Raw genomic sequence first — 17127 nt, 5'->3', positions numbered from 1 at the left:
GTCTATGAATATGTGCCCTACACATTACATCGTACCATGTGTTTTATGTCTCTACGTTCCTTTCCTTCACTAGAAATCACAACGTTCGCACTTCCTGTTACCACGTACCTCCCACTTTACTCGTAATTTACTACATTTCCGAATAATTTTCTTTTCTTGAAATATTTTTCTATAAAATCCTTAACTTTTGAAATCCATCTCCGCAAGAAATTCCTTACAAATTCAACCATTTTCAATTCCAAAATCACCGGTAATACCTCAACGCTCGTGTCTCCCTGATATATCACAAACTAATTTTTAATAATACGTTAATCAGACCCACTATTAATGCAGCTGCATATACAGTATTGCTCGTATTTTTTTAAATAGTCATTGTCTGGTGTTGTCATACATTTGCTAACAAATTTAGCTTCTCTTTTGTAGCCGTACTAAAGCTGCAGATGAGATTTTGTTCTGCTCTCGCGAAAGTCTCCCATATAGTAGGCGCATTTATATATAAATGCATGTTTGCAAAAGAATTTAAAAGTAAAAATTGTTTCCTGTTGAGGCTAAACACGTTCATTTATTGGGGATTTTTGTTCAGGCCTTGAGTCATTGAAGGTCAAGGATACATGACATATTCATTACACAGATGATAATGTAATGAAAATACCAAAATGACTTAGACATGTTTGGGGAATTCCAGGTGACTTGATTTTTAATTGGTGTATATGTGTAGAGGAAGTATGAAGTCGCTAATTTTTGTGACATTTATCGAAAGTTCCCTTCTCATAATTTTACGTGACGTTAATAATAGTTAGAATTTTTTTATTCTGTTTTTATATTCGAAGAACTTACCAGCTCGAGTAGCATGCGGCTTTTACAATAATTTCAATTTTGCTGACAGAAGATTCAATCCACCACACACACACACACGCGCGCGCGCGCACCCCCCCCCCTCTCACACACGCGTAATTCATGAATGTTTTTTTTAGTAGGTTATTTTACGACGCTTTATCAACAGCTTAGGTTATTTAGCGTCTGAATGAGATGAAGGTGATAATGCCGGTGAAATGAGTCCGGGGTCCAGCACCGAAAGTTACCCAGCATTTGCTCATATTCATGATTGTTGCCATATTGGTTTTCCAGAAAAATTATGTTACTTGTTAGATGATTCCATATATTTATTAAGTACTGTATATTTACTCACTGCAGTGAGGGTGAGTGTGTTTTTTTGTGTATGTGTAAGTGCGCGCGTGCGTCTTCTGCCTTTATAGTTTGATATCAATTCTGCAGTGCTTGGGAAAAATGGCATAAGTCAGTTTCCACAATTTTTTTTTTAATAATTTATTGACAACTTACGGAACATCTGCTCGCTTGGGAAAAGAGACATAAGTCTTTCTCAAAATTAGAATAATTCATACAGAAGAAAATCAAATCGACATTAACCAGTGTGAAGACAGTTTTTTCCTTCTTCTGTAAAATTAACATTTTTTACTTGTACCACTTTTCCCTAGCACTACAGAATTATGCATACAATTCCAGGAAGAAACCCAGTAGTACGAATACATCTAGTGACCGTTAAGAAGCTTTATCATCTCAACCGAGCACAGTAGTGTAGTAGTAGTAGTAGTAGTAGTAGTAGTAGTAGTACATGGTTGGGCAAATTGAATAGACTGATTTGAGTCGTGTAGTACTGCAGTTCTGTAAACCTGCACGGAATAACTATGTGGACTGGAGTGGGGAAGGACTGCCCTTTTGTTCTGGAGAGCACCACGCTTTCGCTGTTTAAAAATAATGAGTCTCCCATCACAATGCAAAGAATCTTTTGTCGCCATTTCGGTCTGGGACGTTACAGGGGAGTTCCTGATTATTGAACGATTGTAAGATGGATGGAATGATTCCGTGGCACTGCATCCTGCCTTAAATCAGGCCTGCAGAACTCGCAAAGTAGGGGAACTATGACGTCAGCCTCACTCAACTTGTATTGGGGATGATCGACTTCCGCCCCGAGAATGAATGCAGCCGAGCGTAACTAGAACGCCGTGACCGCACAGGTAGAAAAGGTGGGTGGGGTAAAAGAGGGGAGGAAAGCAGTCGCTCTCAAGAGCTACAGTTCTGCAGGCCTGCCTTAAATGGATAAAAAGCACAGGGCATCCAAGGACACGGCGGACCCCTGCGCGAGTTGGGAAGGCCCGCCAAGCACGCAGCTTCCAACAGTACGGGCAACAGCTCATACGGCCCGCAAGTCCATGGCTGTCTTACAGCCTGTTTTTCGCGGCCGATTGATTTTCGGATGGAGACATTAATTAGCCGGCTAGGTCGTCGGACTTAACCACCCCTGATTTCTTTCTATGGGCGTACCTGAACTTTCGAGAGTTCGTTACACGTCCTCCGTGTAACACTGGCTGACCGTAAGAATCTGATACGAGAAACTGTGCAGGAAATTTCCTTGCACATGCGAAATCGTGTGAAGCAGGGGTTCATTTGGCGCTTGAATTTTTTTAGTAGGTTATTTTACGACGCTTTATCAACATCTTAGGTTATTTAGCGTCTGAATGAGATGAAGGTGATAATGCCGATGAAATGAGTCCGGGGTCCAACACCGAAAGTTGCCCAGCATTTGCTCATATTGGGTTGAGGTGCATTCAACGTAATGGTGATCATGATCACCTACCGACGTCATATTCAAGAAAAGTAATTGTGGTCTGTGGTGACAAAAATAACATTATTTTCGAAAGAGTTTATGAGCATCGAAGAAGAAATTTATGAGGTGAAGAAAGGTGTGGTTATATCAACAAGACATTGCACTCTGTCATACTTCACGTTAAAGTAAGTGGTATATTTAGTGGGTATGGTGTCCTGCTATTCTCCTGACTTGCAAGCCCTGATCATAGCCGTATAGAAAATGTCTGGAAATCTCTTGAGATAGCTTTATATAACACCAAATCTCAAACTTACAAAATCTGAAAACACAACTGGGAGCAAGTTGGGATTTTCTAAATACTACAAATTATAGTATGCGCAATATTTGATAAACTCGATGCCAGAAAGAGTGCGAGCTTGTTGTTATGATGCGAAAAAGATAGCCGAACAAAATATTTGTGGGAAAACTCCTAGCAATACAAACAGGAAAACTATTTTTTTGCAAGGAATAATACAGTTTTCGTGGCTACTTTTATTTTCCTTCTTTTTTGTTTTCGGATGTGTTTCGAAATAAAGTGGAGGAAAAGTCTTAATTATGGTTGGTTTTGTTAATTAGGGTATTAATATTATTTTTAGGTCACTGCAGTGAGATTAAGAGGTATATATTAGTACGAAAATAATATTTTTTAGAATGTGTTGTTATGTAAAAAAATTACGAGTTTCATAAATACGACTTCTAATTATTGATCTTCATTTTTTGCATAAAAATGTACTCATTCCAGTCGTCTATATAGTGTATAGAGTCGGCCTATGCACTATTTTCTAAAATTTACCAGATATATACGTATGTACATTTTTAGGGAGATGCCATAATCTTTCGACCATGACTGTAAATCCATTGTAATTGTTGATTTATCCTCCACAAGTCAAAGTTTGGGATTGAACTCGAGTTTCTGGAATAAGCCTGCTTTCTAGCACTGAGTTACCATAGCGGCTGATACTTGCTGCAGAGTAATGTATATATTTTAATGAGACTCAACTGATAGATTGTATTTTTTTCCTTGCCTTGTTTGTCCAATTTATTTCATGCAACGTTCGTGTCTTTTTAAACCACATAGAGGACGGGGACCGGGATATTGTTATTATTTTTATCATCATCATCATCATCATCATCATCATCGATTCCTTTAAATGTAGTCTAATCAGTCCGTGAATATGTGATAATGTAGTAGTCAGGGATTAGTAATAAAATGGGAGTGGTAGAGAAACCGAATGTATGTACTCGGACAAAATATACTCAGATTTTGAGTTCATTTTTACAGGATTCCAATAAGTCAAATATTAAATTAAAAAGAATATTATTCCTTCATATGACTTATTTTTAATGTAAATCATACAATTATAGATTTACAGTTTTAATAATAAATATAATGTAAATATATAATTATATGATTTACATTAAAGTAAGTCATATGATGGAATAATATTAGTTTTAATTTAAATATACTCAAGCTGATGATCTCTCACAGGGTATGCCGGAAATTAATTATTAACTTTTTATTGAAATTTGTTTGGGGTGTCTAGAGCATGTCTGTAAATTTGAAACTTCGTTAGTAACACGTCCACTTAGTTTTCTTTGTCTTTCGTCTTCTGTTTCAGATTCGTGCTGAAGCCGAGGCTGAAGCGAAAAAGATGAATCTGAACAGCGTGTCTCTGTGCTTTGAGGCATTTGTCAGAGAGAATGGAGTTATGCAGCCTATCTGCATGCCTGAATTCTCTTCGTCTATCAATAACATGAGTAAGTACACTGACATTAGTAAAAAGTGACATTTTGTAGTGCTCATACAATTCTGAATTAATTGTTTCATTCATGATACAATGGATATGTATAGAACACAAAACATACGATTATAATATAAAATATACCATATACCTGATTTATATTTATGTAATATTATATAAAAGTGTTGAGCAAAATTTGTTCGTGCGTAGTATTTTCTTGTTATTCACAAAATATAGGAGCGGTATCAAATGACAGTTTATTTAGCGTTTATTTAATAAATACTAGAGAAAATTTTTGTATTCGAGAGATGTTGGAGAAAAAATGGGAGTATAAGAACGCGGTACATCAATTATTCATAGATTTCAAAAAGGCATAGGCTAAGACTCTGTTAAGAGGCAAGTTTTATATAATATTCTTATTGAATTTGATATCCCAAAGAAATTAGTTAAATTAATTAAAATGTGTCTCAGTAAAACGTATAGCAAAGTCCATATGGGCTAGTTTCTGTCTGATGTTTTTCCAATTCACTGCGAACTAAAGCAAGGAGTTATATTATCATCTTTACTTTTTAACTTTGCTCTAGAATATGCTATTAGGAAAGTCAGGACAACTGGGAGGGTTTGGAATTGAATGGGTTACATCAACTGCTTGTTTATGCAGATGATGTGAAAGTTAGGAGAAAATCCACAAACTATTAGGGAAAACACGGGAATTTTACTTGAAGCAAGTTAAAAGATGTTTGAAAGTAAATATCGAAAATACAAAGTTTATGATTACGTCTGAGGACTAGAACATAGTACGAAGTGGAAATATAAAAATTGGAAATTTATCCTTTGAAGAGGTGGAAAAATTCAAATATATTGGAGCAACAGTAACAAATATAAGTACATTTACCGTACATCCTTCTTCTGTCGAAAATGTGTACTCTCGATATTTCAAGATTTCATGGTTTGTGACGAATATATGTGTTTCTATTATGTACTGAATATAATTTCTCTGACATTTCGAAATTATTAGGCTACATTATTAGGTAAATTGTCTCTTGAAACCTAACAGGTTCGTTTCTTTGTTCCTTTATCCTTTTTGCCCAAAAATATTGAGCCAAACATTAAAAATCCAACAGTATCTAAGCTTTTATTTATAGGCCAACTTTCAACCCCCCCTTCCCCCAAAGAAAAAACATCACAGTAGTGATTGTTGTTTACTGTTTCAGAGAGTGCCCTTACTGGAGAGCTTAAAATCTGCCGTATTGACAAACATGTTAGTAGTTGTTTAGGCAATGAAGAGGTTTTCATTTTGGTTGAAAAAGTTGGAAAAAGTAAGTATAGTGCATATTAATTTCATTGAAAATATGTCACCAGTCATTTTCCTGAAATTTGTAGTCTTCAGTATTATATTTACGTACACTAATTGTGGTTTTGCTAAGATTAAGTTTTTTAACATAATTTTTGTTATAAATGTTAATATCTTTCTATGACATAAAATGAGTTTCGGCTTCTCCATATTTAATGGATTCAGTTTCATTCTATGTTTGATTCCTTACATGTGTGAATAAAAGCTTTGCTTTGATTCTTTTCCAATCTAGAAAACATCAAGATAAAGTTCTTTGAGTTGGATGACGAGGACAATGAAGTGTGGTGTGACTTCGGCAAGTTTTCGGAACTGGACGTGCACCATCAATATGCCATAGTGTTCCGAACGCCACCATATCGTGACACGGAAATTGACAAGACTGTGGACGTTTTCTTGCAGCTGTACCGTCCTACAGATGGCGACTGTAGTGAACCTATTAAGTTTGCCTACAAACCATCAGAAAAGACAGGTATAATAGAAGTGCGGCTTGGTCTTTATTTCTGTGGTGGCATTTTGAAACGTCTGTTTATTTAATTACCAATTCTCTTATGGACTCTTTCCGATTAATAATGTAATTGGTGATGAAGTATTTATTTTCCATTTTCTTCATTGTGCACAAGTTGTGTGTGGTTACATTATGAGTTTGTCAAGTCAAGTAGCCTAGTTAGTTATTTCATAAGAGGATTCTGTTGTGTGTTTAAAGTCAATAGAAATATTTCTTAATATTCAATCATATCCACAGAATACAGTAATGTAGAGATGACCATATATTTTAATATTTCGAATATAGAAATTCACTCTAATTTATTGTTTTCAAACAGTACATTTAACAATAATTAATAGCTCTTCAAGGAGTACCGGTAACTGCTTGCTACAACACAACTGAATTGTCTGCTACACTCCTCTGACTCAGTGTTTCGCTCGTATTTTGTGTTGTATGCATTGGATTATTAAATTTGATTGCATTGTTGTGGAGAAGTATGGTAACTTCTCGCCCACACGGTAACTTAGATCAAACTACCAAATTAAATGTTTCCGAACAAGGGTTCCTATATCAAAATTGTTGATATTGATCACCTCTGCCACCCCTCTAAGTTATTAAGAAAGTCTCTGGAACACTCTGTATATTGATTTGTTTATTAATGACTTCTTTAATTCTGTGTTAAGATAAAGCCATGAATTTTTGTGTAAGATTTTATGTAATACTATAATTGATATACTATGAAAATAAGGGTTTGTCAGCAATATTTCTATATTAATCCAATTTTTTGAGGTTAAGTTGGAAATTAAATTTATTTTTAACTGGTATATTTTAAGAACTGCTGATTTATTCTGTAGCATGAAGAGTGAAATTATTCAAGCCAAGGACAAAAGTCCACACCTAACGCGTCTGACCAGGAAACCAAATGGCCCGGGTTCGAATCCCATTCGGGGCAAGTTAGTTGATTGAGATTTTTTCCGGGTTTTTCCCTCAACCCAATACGAGCAAATGCTGGGTAACTTTCGGTTACTGGACCCCAGACTCATTTCACTGGCATTATCACTTTCATTTCATTCAGACGCTAAATAACCTGAGATTTTAATAATAATAATAATAATAATAATAATAATAATAATAATAATAATAATAATAATAATAACAATAACAATAACAATAACAATAACAATAACAACAACAACAACAACCCAATAAAAAGACACAACTTATTACCAAATTTCTTTTTATGCGGATTCTCTTCATTTTATGAAAGATGTGCGTACTAAGAGATAATTCTTTCGTAAAAAAAAAAAAGCCTCCATTAATGCATAACATTCAAAAGGAATTTTGATTTTCTGTACAATTGAATTGGCAGTGAAATATCGACTTAGGAAGCATTGTTTGTTATAGGTCGAGCCAGGAAACGTCAGAGGACTTCACAGACAGACGACATTCCCGTGGCTGTGGTTCAAGGTCAGATTTTCAATAATCCACTGCTTGGGCAATCAGCGGTAAATACACATCATCCTTTGGCCAATACCGATTCCGATTTCGATTTGAGCAACATTGAGACACCACCCGACCTGTTTGAAGCAGTGCTAGCTGAGGATACTACACCTAATGGGATGAACTCAAGTGAATTTAAAGACTTCATCAAAAATCTGTCCTATTCAAGTAAGATCGAGTATAGTTTCCTTTTGTGATTTTTAGCTGTGCATAGAATGTTAATTTTCTTCTTCCTAAGTTTCATAGTTAATAAAAACTGCCTCTTTATTAGATTATCTTCTTATTCACAACAGTTTTCATTTATGATTTTTCTTATTTTACTTCACTTTAACTCATTACTTCACTAATTATTTTTAGTTCTCACGAGCTTAGAATTATTGTAATTTCATTTATTCTAAACTATGAAGGATAGGACACCTTACATATGCCGTCTTTTTCTATACCTTTGTCATTGATGTTTAAGGTTTGGGTTCTACATATGCAGAAACATTTGAGAATGAAGTTTTCCAAAGAGATGGACCATTCCCAAGAGATGTGACGTCAATGGACATTAGTACAGATGGCGGCAGCAGAATTAAAGCAAAGAAACGAGGTAACTGATCTGTGATGTAGATTATTTCATCAAAGTTTTACTGTAGACATTTTTATGAAATGATTTTCAACGCAAGCCATGGGTGCAGCAGCAATGTGACGTCAGCAGCAGTGGCGGACAAAATTCCTTTTCTCGTATTTTGAGAACCATTTGATATTTTGAATTACAGTTGTCAGGGCTGTCAACAGCTCGATGTTGTCTACAACATATGCAAAAATATATATATATATATATATATATATATTTTTTTTTTTTTTTTTTTTTTTTTTTTTTCACTACCCCTTTAACATTTACGTTATAGCAAGATAGTTATGATTGAAGGAAGTGAAGCTAAAAGATTTTAAGTTTCTGTTTATGTAATAAAACTTTTGGTATTCAGATGATGAAATTACAGCTTATACTATATTTGTTCTTTTGTCAGAAATTTATGTTTGAGTGAAACTTGATCAGTTGGATATGTCAAAGCCAAATTAGATTCTATCATATTAAGATTATTTTTTATGTATTTATGTAATATGTTCTCATTTGAACTTTTTGCAGTTCCACAATTGCTTCGGGAACGGGTAATAGATACTTCCGTTGCTGCCAAGCTGAGTCGGGTATCAATAGAAGACGAAGTAAAGAAAGATATCCGCATCAATACTAGCACTCGAAAGGAAACAAATATGGTAACTACAACTACACCATTACATAATATTAATATTTATTTAGTCATATTTGCTACAGAATTTTAAATATTTTTGCATACACAAAAAACGTGTTAATTGGATACTAAGTTCTTTGTCTGGAATGAGTTTTTCTTTTACAAGTCTATTATTGTCAGTGTGTACACTATGTCCCCGTAATTGCATTAGTATCAAAAGCTGTGGTTTACCGGTATGATACAAAAGGCAACCTGTCTACTCATAACAAGGCTTGTATACCAAATAGAATGTGTCTGAATGAAATTATTGTGCCAGTAGACGGTACAATGTAAATGATGTGTCAATGAATTAACTTTAAAGTTCGTGAGTCAAATTATTATTATTATTATTATTATTATTATTATTATTATTATTATCATCATCATCATCATAATCATCATCATCATCACCATCATTATCGTCATCATTACAGTTGTTGTTGTTACACTAATTTTAATTTAAATGTTAACATAATTACATTAAATTTATAGGAAGGTGATCAGCTGGCGAGGTGGGCAGTGGCTAGGCTGAATGAAATACTGCTAGAGAAACCATCTGCAAATGTATTAGAATCAAAAGTGCGTGAAATTTTCTCAAGGAAAAAAGAAGATGGGGATAGGTAAGAACCATTGTCTAATTATAAATTGTGGTATTCATTTTCTAATGAGTTAATGACAATTCATAATCATCATCATCATGTCCACACCTGTGGAGTAACGGTCAGCGTGTCTGGCTGCGAAACCAGATGGCCCAAGTTTGAATCCCGGTCGGGGCAAGTTACCTGGTTGAGGTTTTTTCCGGGGTTTTCCCTCAACCCAATAGGAGTAAATGCTGGGTAACTTTCGGTGCTGGACCCTGGACTCATTTCACCGGCATTATCACCTTCATATCATTCAGACACTAAATAACCTAGATGTTGATACAGCGTCGTAAAATAACCCAATAAAAAAATCATCATCATAATTACCATCACCACCATGATTGATTCTGTTTCATTAATTTTAATTTTAATGATAAGTAAAAATATTACATTGAATTTATAGGAAGGGGATCAGTTGACAATCAAACAAATCTCTAGCATCATATTGATGTTTCAGTCGTTTCAACTACCAATTGCATTGATGTCTCGAGCCTAGGTCTTTTGAAATTAGAAAGCAATTACGAAGTAAATAAAGAGAAGGCTCTGCCTTCTTAAATTTAAATTTGGGGAGTATAAAAACAGAAGTGAAAAGAAATATCAACATTTTACTTCAACTCAAGACGTACTTACACTCCAAACCAAATTACCTGTGGAGTAACTGTTAGCACGTCTGGCCGTAAAACCAGTTGGCCCGGGTTCGATTCTCGGTTGGGGTAAGTTACTTGGTTGAGGTTTTTTCCGGGGTTTTCCCTCAACCCAACTATGAGCAAATGTTGGATAACTTTAGGTGCTGGACTCCGGACTCATTTCACCGGTATTATCACCTTCATGTCATTCAGATGCCAAATAACCTCAGATGTTGATAAAGCGTCGTAAAATAACCTACTAACCAAACCATTATCACAAGAACAATCATGAATAGCATAATGTTTGATGTAGTTACACAGATTCGATGAGTATCTTGTCACGTTTATATTGTGAAATATCTTTCCTTACAGTCCTCTCCATTGTGCAATCTTGTTTGGCATGCGGGATCTTCTGAAACAGATGTTCACTGTTCTTGGCAAAGGACAGTACAGGATGATTATTAATGAACACAACAGAAAGGATGAGGTCAGTATTCTGAAGTATAAACTAGAATTTATTAATTCCTGCAATATTTCTTTCTTTTCCTTTCACTTCAGTATACATTTTTGTAAATTTTTATCGTTGCTTTTTATTAGTACTTGAAATATATGAAATAGTTCCATATGATCTTTTGGTTTATACAGGGTCTTAAAAAAAAGTATTCCATATTTTGAGAGGAGGTAGTATGCACCAAAACAAGAGAAAAAAATTCTAACACGGGTCCTAAAATTCACACCTTAAGAGCTATGAGCACTATTGCTATAGGAGGTGCTCAATGTGATATCTGTTCATAGTAATGCATCCTTCTGCCGTACGTCTTAAAGAAACATGCACTCTTAGAAACACTCCTGGTTGGTCTCAAATGTGCTGGCAAGCATTGATGATGTTCTTCTGTAGTGCTTGCACATCATTGATGGGGGCCAGCATTGCAATACTCACTCCTCCATATCAGGCACACAAATGGTGCAAGATATCATTATTTCATAGCAAACGAATTGCCTGTCTTGTTTTGGTGCATACTACCTTCTCACAAAATATGGATTGCTTTTTTTTAACACACTATACTACTGTCAGACCAAGTGGTTACATCGCATCTCAGTCCCCCCCTCCCCCACCCATTTCTGCTGGTCCCTTTGTGAAGCTAGTAACTGAGCTGTTAGGATTTTGCTGAAAATATTCGCTGTACGGAATTAGAAGTGTGCGTAATATTATATATCTCCTTAAAATAATTTGAAGAAAAAGGCCTGTTACGTAAGTAACTGTCACGTGATTTCTCCTGTTTCGACGATGCTGCAGCATAACCATTCAGTCAGACAGTACCTCCTCTCAATATATGGAATATATATATATATATATATATATATATATATATATTTTTTTTTTAAAACACTGTATATTCCATGTATTGTGGGTCCCTATCACCACGGCATGGCACGTCCTCAGGTTGCGGATAGAGGAGACGACCTCCAGATATGGAGGGTAGCTCCGAATATATTGAATAAGCAGTTGTGGATAGCTGATGAGGGGCGGTCCTCCAGCTTGGGGGTTGGACGAAGGGCTAACAACCCATCACCGTAAAAAAACAGCTTGTTACGAATCCATGCAATAAGCCTTGGAATGGGACTGTTTCTCTGGCACGACCACAGCAAAGGAATAAGATTATGAGATTTGGTACGTGGAACGTAACTATTCTTTATAGAACAGAAGGGGTAACATTAGTAGCAAAAGAACTAGAATAAGGTTCATACGAAAATATTTGGGGCTAAGAGGGATGAAGTTACAGGAGAATGGAGAAAGTTACACAACACAGAACTGCACGCATTGTTTTCTTCACCTGACATAATTAGGAACATTAAATCCAGACGTTTGAGATGAGCAGGGCATGTAGCACGTATGGGCGAACCCAGAAATGCATATAGAGTGTTAGTTAGGAGACCAGAGGGAAAAAGACCTTTGGGGAGGCCGAGATGTAAATGAGAGGATAATATTAAAATGGATTTGTGGGAGGTGGGATATGATGATAGAGAGTGGCTTAATCTTGCACAGGATAGGGACCTATGGCGGCTTATGTGAGGGCGGCAATGAACCTGCGGGTTCCTTCAAAGCCATTTGTAAGTAAGTAAGTAAGTAACACTCTGTATATTTGTGTGTGCGTGTGCGTGTGCGTGTGCGCGCGCAGTCAGTAACTGAGTGTTAATGGTTGTATATCTGTACACATCAGAAGAGACTACTGTACGTATAATTTTGTATTTTGACAGACTCCTCTTCACCTGGCAGTTATACAGAATCAGCCAGACACTGTGAAAACATTACTTGCCATCGGTGCAAACCCAAACAGTGTGAACAAGGAAGGGAATTCACCCCTCCATGTAGCTGTATCATCAGATCGAGATGAATGCATTTCTGAACTTCTTTGCAAAGAGAACTACTCCCGTTACAGCAACAACATTGACTGTGATCTCATCAACTATGAAGGTAAGTGTGCCAAAAAATCTCATGCACTTCAAGTGCGAGCTATAATATATTAGAATGATTAAATATTCTGACAACTTCCTTGTGATTGCTTGGTTGATAGTTATACTATATCTCCAGACCTTCCTGAATCATGCTAACCTGGAAAAGTTTACGAATATCATTTCTAAATTTTGGGCAACTTAAGCGGTATTCAATACTCTCTAGGAGCCTAGCAGAGATTAATTTCATCGAGAAATGATCATTTATTTTTCTCTCCCTTCTTCTCCCCTTCCTTCTTCTTTCTCTCCTTTTCTGCCTATTTTTTTCTTTTATTCTCTGTTTAATTCCGTTATCCTAGCATGAGAACACATATATTCAGGGGTTGACTACTGTGGAGATTAAACTAGCGAAGAAATAGATTCCAATATGGCTCAAAATCTGGTCTTTTAAACATCTAACATAGCCCATGAGCACTGTAGGATTTATTCTGTGACAAGATAACATCTTTTTGTAATTTATACTGGTAGAACCAGATTTCTGAATACGAGGTGTTACCCAAAATACCAGAGATTTGCTCATAAAAACATTGAAACTTACCAGTACTTTGTCTTAATTTCCACAGTCATCTTGGGCTTGTATTCAACGGTTTCAGCGATTTTCTCGTTTTTGGAAGCATTCATTAAAGATTGCTAGCATTAGCATGTTCAGCACTTTTTGCTATTCTGTTCTGATCTTTTCAGTAGAGTCAAAACGCCTTCCTTTCCTTTTGAGTTTCATTTTAGGGAAGAGGTGGAATCACAAGGGCCAGGTTAGGCTAGTAGGCAGGTGGGTGAGGAGGGACAGTGGTCATATTAATTTTTTCCAGGAAGTTCCTTATAGTAAGTCAAGTACGTGCAGCACATTGTCTCTGTTCTTCTACTTCTCAGGCTGTTTACACTTCACATTTTCCCTCAGACATCTCAAAACACTGCAGTAAAACTTCACATTTTACCTCAGACATATTTTCCCTCAGACATCTCAAAAAACTGCAGTAAAACTTCACATTTTACCTCAGACATCTCAAAACACTGCAATGAAACTTCACATTTTCCCTCAGACATCTCAAAACACTGCAGTAAAACTTCACATTTTCCTTCAGACATCAGAACTTCACATTTTTCCTCAGACATCTCAATCTGCAGTAAAACTTCACATTTTACCTCAGACATCTCAAAACACTGCAATGAAACTTCACATTTTCCCTCAGACATCTCAAAACACTGCAGTAAAACTTCACATTTTCCTTCAGACATCAGAACTTCACATTTTTCCTGAGACATCTCAAATCTGCAGTAAAACTTCACATTTTACCTCAGACATCTCAAAACACTGCAATGAAACTTCACATTTTCCCTCAGACATCTCAAAACACTGCAGTAAAACTTCCCGTCAGCAGCCTAACCAGGTGAGACAAATTTCAATCAATCTTCTTAATGTATCCAGCTGTTTGCTGACAACATAAAGTCCATTACAGTCCACTGTAGTCCATTCAGTTGCCATCCTTAACGAGAAATGAGGGGTATTTTGATCGGTGTTCATTATAGATGCCCGTTGCTAGTAGCCAGAGATGGGCTGTAGTCAATATATACTGCAGAGCTGTGTCTTCTGCAACTGGTACTGATGATTTTAATTTACTTCTTTTGTGGTTTATGAATGGACAGTATAGAAGAAAAGAGAAATTTTCGAAAATCGCAGAAACACAAGAACACAGGCAATCGAAAACATGTGCACTTTTAAAGACGCCAGTTGACAGACTAGTTGTTGAAGAATACAACAAGAGACATCTAGCAGTATAGCTTCGTATACCGCTACTGGTTTGCACAGGATATTCAAATTCTCGGATATTTTTGGCAGCATTTTGTTGTTGTTTTCTAATGCCAGGCGTTTAACAATAAAGTCATTTGACCTCTTGCACTCCAATATTTTTCAAAGATATTATCATGGTCAGCCATTGAAGCACAGATTTTGAGGTATTCCGAATCCATTTCTTGGTTTGAGTTGCACAGTGGGCAGTTAGGGGACTGATGTATTCCAATAATTCTATGCAGGTGTTTGGCTAAACAGTCATGATCTGTTGCCAATCTAAATGCGGCTACAGACGATTAATTGTGATTATGATGCAGAGAGCTCCATTTTTTCCCTTGAGATTGTGTTATCAAATTTTGTTCGTTGAAGTCTAAGTATGTAGATTTAATTAATCTTTTCACAGAGTAATAGGTAGATTTAGTAACAGGTCTGTAAGTAGCAGTGCTGCCCTTCTTTGCTAAAGCATCCGCATTCTCGTTTCCCAGCATTTTATAGATGAGCCATATGCCATATTGCAATAACATTAATTATATTTTCCGCTTCAGAGATCCTGGTTAAAATTCTGGCAAGTCCAGGTGAAATATGTGGTGGACAAAGACTATGGTCATATTTCCTCTGAGGACTCCTGTTTCCCGTTCGTTGCTTCTCAAGAAGAATTTTGTTAAATTTGAACTGCTTGTATACTTTGTGACCTGGTAGAGTGTAAGAGAAGGCCCTATGGCCTTAACTCTGCCAGTATAAATAAAGAATTATTATTATTATTATTATTATTATTATTATTATTATTATTATTATTATTATTATTATTATTATTATTATTATTATTATTAAAATTTCACCATTCCTCCATCTGCTATTGTCCATAAAATAAAATATAAAATGGAACTCTCTGCATCATAATCCACAGTTAATTCCCAATTTACCACGAAAATCGTCTGTAGCTGCATTTAGATGGCAACAGGCCATGATTGTTTGGCCAAACACCTGCATAGAATTGGAATATATCAGTCCCCTAACTGCCCATTGTGCAACTCAAACCAAGAAATGGATTCGGAACACCTCAAAATCTGTGCTTCAGTGGCTGACCATGATAATATCTTTGAAAAATATTGGAATGCAAGAAGTCAAATGACTTTATTGTCAAACGCCTAGCATTAGAAAACAACCAACCAAATAAAATAATGAGACGAAGTACAGTCACTGTAATGTGCTCACAGATCTGATTATCATGAATTTAGTCGATGTTACAGAAGGAATAAGAACATTTTGAAAGTTGATGAAAATTGAGTTTTACAGATGATAGAATATTTGACTTTATTTTCTTTTTGTACATCTTAGGCTGTACACCTCTACATATAGCAGCGAGAACAAAAAGTCTGTCGGCAGTTAAGAAACTTGTGCAAGCTAATGCAGATGTAAACAAGAAGGATACGTCATTAGAACGCACTGCACTGCATATTGCAGTTGAAGAAGGAAGCGTGGACATTGCTAGATACCTTCTGCAACATGTAAGTATAAGTACTTATGCGTACATTTTAGATTGGTGGTGGTATTATTATTATTATTATTATTATTATTATTATTATTATTATTATTATTATTATTATTATTATTATTATTATTATTATCATTATTATCATCATTATTATCCACTTGTCTCTCTGCGCAAATGTAACTAAATTCCTTGTAGGTACTGAAACACCCATTAGGGAGTACAGTGTTCCGGCTTCAGAATGTTGAGTTAAATACAATACATTATCATTATCATCATTATTATTTCCAGACCAACATAGATGTCAATGCTGCCAATATGCCTGGAAACACTGCTCTTCATTATGCTGTTACATTTGATGGTGACCAGGCCTCTGAGCTTTGCTCGTTGCTTCTCAAACATAAGGTAAAACTTGCTGTTCCCACATGCATCACATTTCTGGTGATCAATGCCTATGTCGGTGGTAGTAGTTTAGTACAATATGAAACGAGCGCAAGCGAGTTTCATAATTTTCATACGAGCGTCTTAATTACCATTATAGGCAAGTTTCATACGACTTTTTATGCTCGACCATATTTCTAACTTGAAATTATTCAGAAGTATTCATTTTATTCGTATCTAACTGAAGAGTGAAAGTGACCTTGTGCATCGCTCGTAAATTGTGAGATGTGCGCAGACGCGAAAGTATTGATTTTTTCCGAGGAACAATAATGTCATTGACCTTGTTATAATCAGCAGAATAACATGAACTAATTTTGATATAACCCGGAAATTGATTTAGAATTGAAAAACGAGATGACAGATTGAATTTATTTGAATATTATTTACAATTAACGCTAATTATTATAGTAACAGAACATAACCTTCTGCGACAGTATTGGATTTCCAGCCTCCGTGACTTTTCCCTCGTTGTCTTTCGATTGCATATCTGAGAATAATCGAAAACCTGAACTTTAATGAATAAGTGTACTTTAATGACATGCATTAAAGGATTGCTACCAGGTGTATAATTACTACATTTCGGCATGGTCGAGTATAAAAATTATAAC

The 17127-nt window shown here is 35.8% G+C and overlaps 1 protein-coding gene across 3 annotated transcripts in view; it reads left to right on the top strand.

The window, feature by feature from the left end:
• Window positions 1-17127, top strand: part of LOC138701757 (nuclear factor NF-kappa-B p110 subunit-like) — a 116192-nt gene that overhangs the window by 81664 nt on the left and 17401 nt on the right. For all 3 annotated transcript variants that reach the window (XR_011332682.1, XM_069828985.1, XM_069828984.1), the window contains exons 6-16: window positions 4285-4423; window positions 5622-5726; window positions 5994-6230; window positions 7650-7913; window positions 8209-8337; window positions 8878-9005; window positions 9512-9639; window positions 10659-10773; window positions 12546-12762; window positions 15925-16094; window positions 16370-16483. Coding sequence is in view for 2 of the 3 variants with exons in the window: in XM_069828985.1 (XP_069685086.1) it covers window positions 4285-4423; window positions 5622-5726; window positions 5994-6230; window positions 7650-7913; window positions 8209-8337; window positions 8878-9005; window positions 9512-9639; window positions 10659-10773; window positions 12546-12762; window positions 15925-16094; window positions 16370-16483 (1746 nt within the window). In the remaining variant the exon portion in view is untranslated. The remainder of the gene's footprint in view (window positions 1-4284; window positions 4424-5621; window positions 5727-5993; window positions 6231-7649; window positions 7914-8208; window positions 8338-8877; window positions 9006-9511; window positions 9640-10658; window positions 10774-12545; window positions 12763-15924; window positions 16095-16369; window positions 16484-17127) is intronic.

Source organism: Periplaneta americana, chromosome 6 (genome assembly GCF_040183065.1).
Source record: "Periplaneta americana isolate PAMFEO1 chromosome 6, P.americana_PAMFEO1_priV1, whole genome shotgun sequence".
Taxonomy (NCBI): Eukaryota; Metazoa; Arthropoda; class Insecta; order Blattodea; family Blattidae; genus Periplaneta; species Periplaneta americana.
The sequence above is the reverse complement of the archived record's forward strand: the minus strand, read 5'-3'. Positions and strand labels throughout refer to the sequence as shown.